Source organism: Octopus bimaculoides, chromosome 18 (genome assembly GCF_001194135.2).
Source record: "Octopus bimaculoides isolate UCB-OBI-ISO-001 chromosome 18, ASM119413v2, whole genome shotgun sequence".
NCBI lineage: Eukaryota > Metazoa > Mollusca > Cephalopoda > Octopoda > Octopodidae > Octopus > Octopus bimaculoides.
Genome location: NC_068998.1, coordinates 12,177,651 through 12,181,028, shown reverse-complemented (window position 1 = coordinate 12,181,028; position 3,378 = coordinate 12,177,651). Strand labels below are relative to the sequence as shown.

General features: G+C 38.0%; 1 protein-coding gene across 3 annotated transcripts in view; it reads right to left on the bottom strand.

The window, feature by feature from the left end:
- LOC106868651 (deoxyuridine 5'-triphosphate nucleotidohydrolase) overlaps positions 1–3,378 on the bottom strand; it is a 15,372-nt gene that overhangs the window by 2,534 nt on the left and 9,460 nt on the right. For all 3 annotated transcript variants that reach the window (XM_014914017.2, XM_014914016.2, XM_052974562.1), the window contains 3 exons: positions 2,969–3,060; positions 1,917–1,961; positions 1,148–1,222 (listed from right to left, as the gene is read on the bottom strand). In XM_014914017.2, the coding sequence (XP_014769503.1) occupies positions 1,148–1,222; positions 1,917–1,961; positions 2,969–3,060 (212 nt within the window). The remainder of the gene's footprint in view (positions 1–1,147; positions 1,223–1,916; positions 1,962–2,968; positions 3,061–3,378) is intronic.

The window sequence follows — 3,378 nt, the reverse complement described above, 5'->3', positions numbered from 1 at the left end:
CGGAACAGATCTCAAAGAGAAACTGAACCGAGACAAATTTGGCCGCCGAGTTAAAGCTATTTACAACAAACTATCGGCTCCCGAAGGCTTCAGAAAAATACTCTATCACGTGACCTTATTAGGGGTCGTGATTGGTCAGTTTGCGTTCTGGCGGGAACGGTTCGAAGAAGTTGCCGCTTCAAATATTAATCAGTCACGTGATGACAAGGAGATGGGTTCTCCGCTACGCCCGCGTTTGTTTATATTTAAATGAGAAGATTGTATGTAATGGCGATAGGTAGTTTCACTACATATTTCATGTCATCTCATACATCTGATTCCTCTTATACTCAGTGAATCTGAATATAGTTGTATAATTTTTCTCTCTCTCAGCTCATGCATACATCACTTTGCACTACAATATGCTGGGCTTATTTCAGTCCTAGCAGACAACCTTTCTTATGCTGGTGACACGATAAAATGTATTCGGTCCATATAAAATCAACTGCACATGGATGCTGAAACTGTGACGACACCGGTAGTCCAGTACTGACACAAACCGTAAATACACAACCTTTTTTTCTTTTTTTTATAGAAATACCATCATCTTAGTGTTTACTTTTCCAAGCTTGCAAGGGTCAGATGGAGCTTATTGGAGGAGTGTTTCAACAGCTGGATAGCCGACCTGTCACCAACCCTCACATTTTTATACAAGGTAGTATTTCCCCCATGATCAGGCATGTCTTCAAAGAAGATTGAAAATGCGTGACACAGCTTGCATGACAGTAAAACTCATATACAACTACCTTGCAATGTCAAGAATAGACACAAAGACACACAATGAGTCTCTTTCAGTTTGTCTAGCAAATCCACTAACACCTCAGTCAACCCAGGGTTATAATAGCAGATACATGTCCAAGGTACAACATATTAGGACTGAACCTGAAACCATGTGGTTGTGAAGCATACTGGGATCCTCCACTTCCCAGAGCAGGAGGGTCTACTGACGACCACCAGGCACTGCTCAATGTTCCAATAAACAAAACTCCAGTTCAATAGTTTCAGAAAGATTAGTTATATTGGGAAATAAAGAAAAGTAAATAATAAAATGATTTTTCTTTATTGTCATTACTTCAGTCATCACATGGAAAAAAGAAATACAACCTACCTTTGAAATCAGTCTCAGAAAAATTGAAAAGAAGAACACCAACGTTTCCTCTGTAATCTTGATCAATAACTCCAGCTGAAAGGAGAAACAAAGACAGCTGTAATTCTTTTTTGAAGCACCAACATGATGTTTGATTAACTTCAGAAATGCATACTCCCACCTCTTTTCATCACACAAATGTAAATATGGACTTCCATACAAGAAAATCATATTATGCTATCAGTCAACGTTGTCTCCTTCATTGGAAACGAAACTCGGCTTGCGAAGACTTATTGGGGCAAGCGAAAGCGAAACCGTCAATGGCACCTGTGCCCAGCATAGCCTTCCTGGCACTTGTGCCAGATGGCACGTGTAAAGACATTCGAGTGAGATCATTGCCAGTGCCGTCGAACTGGCTCATGTGCAAGTGGCACGTAAAATACACCATTTTGAGCGTGGCCGTTGCCAGTACCGCCTGACTGGCCTTCGTGCAGGTGGCACGTAAAAGCACCTACTACACTCTCGGAGTGGTTGGCATTAAGAAGGGCATCCAGCTGTAGAAACTCTGCCAAATCAGATTGGAGCCTGGTGTAGCCATCTGGTTTCACCAGTCCTGAGTTAAATCGTCCAAGCCATGCTAGCATGGAAAGCAGACGTTAAACGACGATGATGATGATGATGATAACCCAATTTTGCTTACATGGCCAGCAGACTGTGGTCAATACAATGTGTGTAACCAAGTACCAACTTTGATTTGATATCAAGATGGTAATACAGAAGAAACACTTACCTCCAACATCAATGAAATGCTTCAAAGCCAGTCCTGAACGAGGAGCTACAAAATAAAAATACAGTTCATCAGGTAAAATACTCACTAGGTCAAAACTGACATAAAAATAAGCCACCTCATACTGATCACATTATCTTGTCATAACTTAATATTTATTTTGCTATGTTGCAGAGCAAGGTAGATAATAACTAGCCCCAGCTCTTCTGATCTGGGTGAGTGATCAATAAAAACATTCATATTATTCTATGACTGAGCCATTACCACCAGCAACAGTTAAAAACAAAATTTTCAATTTTTAATTTTCAATCTAAAAATTGGTTTCAATAGAACTTGGTCAACGATTTCATTATAACAGCTCAATGTGATTCCTACTACCAGGAAATAATCAAAGAAGTAGAAATGGAACAACTAGTTTTAAAAAACAGGTCCAAGTATACAAAGGAGTTATTTGCTTATGTAATTTAAAACAAGCATAACAGTCTGAAAATATTTGTGTTGAGCTGCACTAATGAGGGGAAATCTAGAATCTAGACATTTGCTCAAATAACCATTTAATTGCTTCCATCTTATAATTCTGCTTGTTCCTCCATTACTCAGCCTGTCTGCAACGCTTTCACATGATCAGTTGAAGGGGGAGGGGAGGAGAGATGAGGGAGAGAGGTGGTGGCGGGCAAAATGTGTAATTTTTTTTTTTTGGAACTAAGTTTTTTTTCTCCGTTACTTAGCCTGTCTGTAACGCTTTCACTGATTAGTTGAAGGGTAAGGCGCAGAATGAAAAAAAAAGAAAGAAAGAAAAAGAGAGTAAGGTAAAGAGTGAGTGCTGTGTATTAAGTAATCATGGTATTCCAATTTCCTTTACTTTTCATTGATTAGCAGATAAGCGACTATCTTTTGATAGACACAACATAGGCTATGCTTTCAGGTTTTTTGGATAGAGTTTTCAGAAATAACTCAATAAGTTTACTGTTAATTCTGTGAAATATTTATGGGTTCTGCTAGTAGGTAATATTTTACAAGTGAAACAAAGTCAATACAATTAGTTTATAACTTACCCACTCTTCCATAACAGCCGTCAGGTAAAGCTATCTGGAGATCTGTTTTGGCTAGCAATTTTCCTTTAGAAGGGACTGAGTAGTCATATGCACTAAAACAAAGAATAAAAAAATTTATAGTTTTTCATTCCAAAATGCTTAAATAATTGTAGCTATGAGGAATTTTATTTATATACCTCACCCAGTCAGTTCTATGATGCAAGATCTACTGTAAAAAATTTAAGCCATTAACTTTATGTATCTTTCTTTCAGATATTAGTTGTTTAATAAGACACTTTCAGTGGACATTGTTGACTATAATGAGAGAGCAGTGTAAAATAGTGACTAGCTATTATCTATAAAAGATTGCACCATATTAGAACTTTCATCATCATCATCATCATCATCATCATCGTTTAACGTCCGCTTTC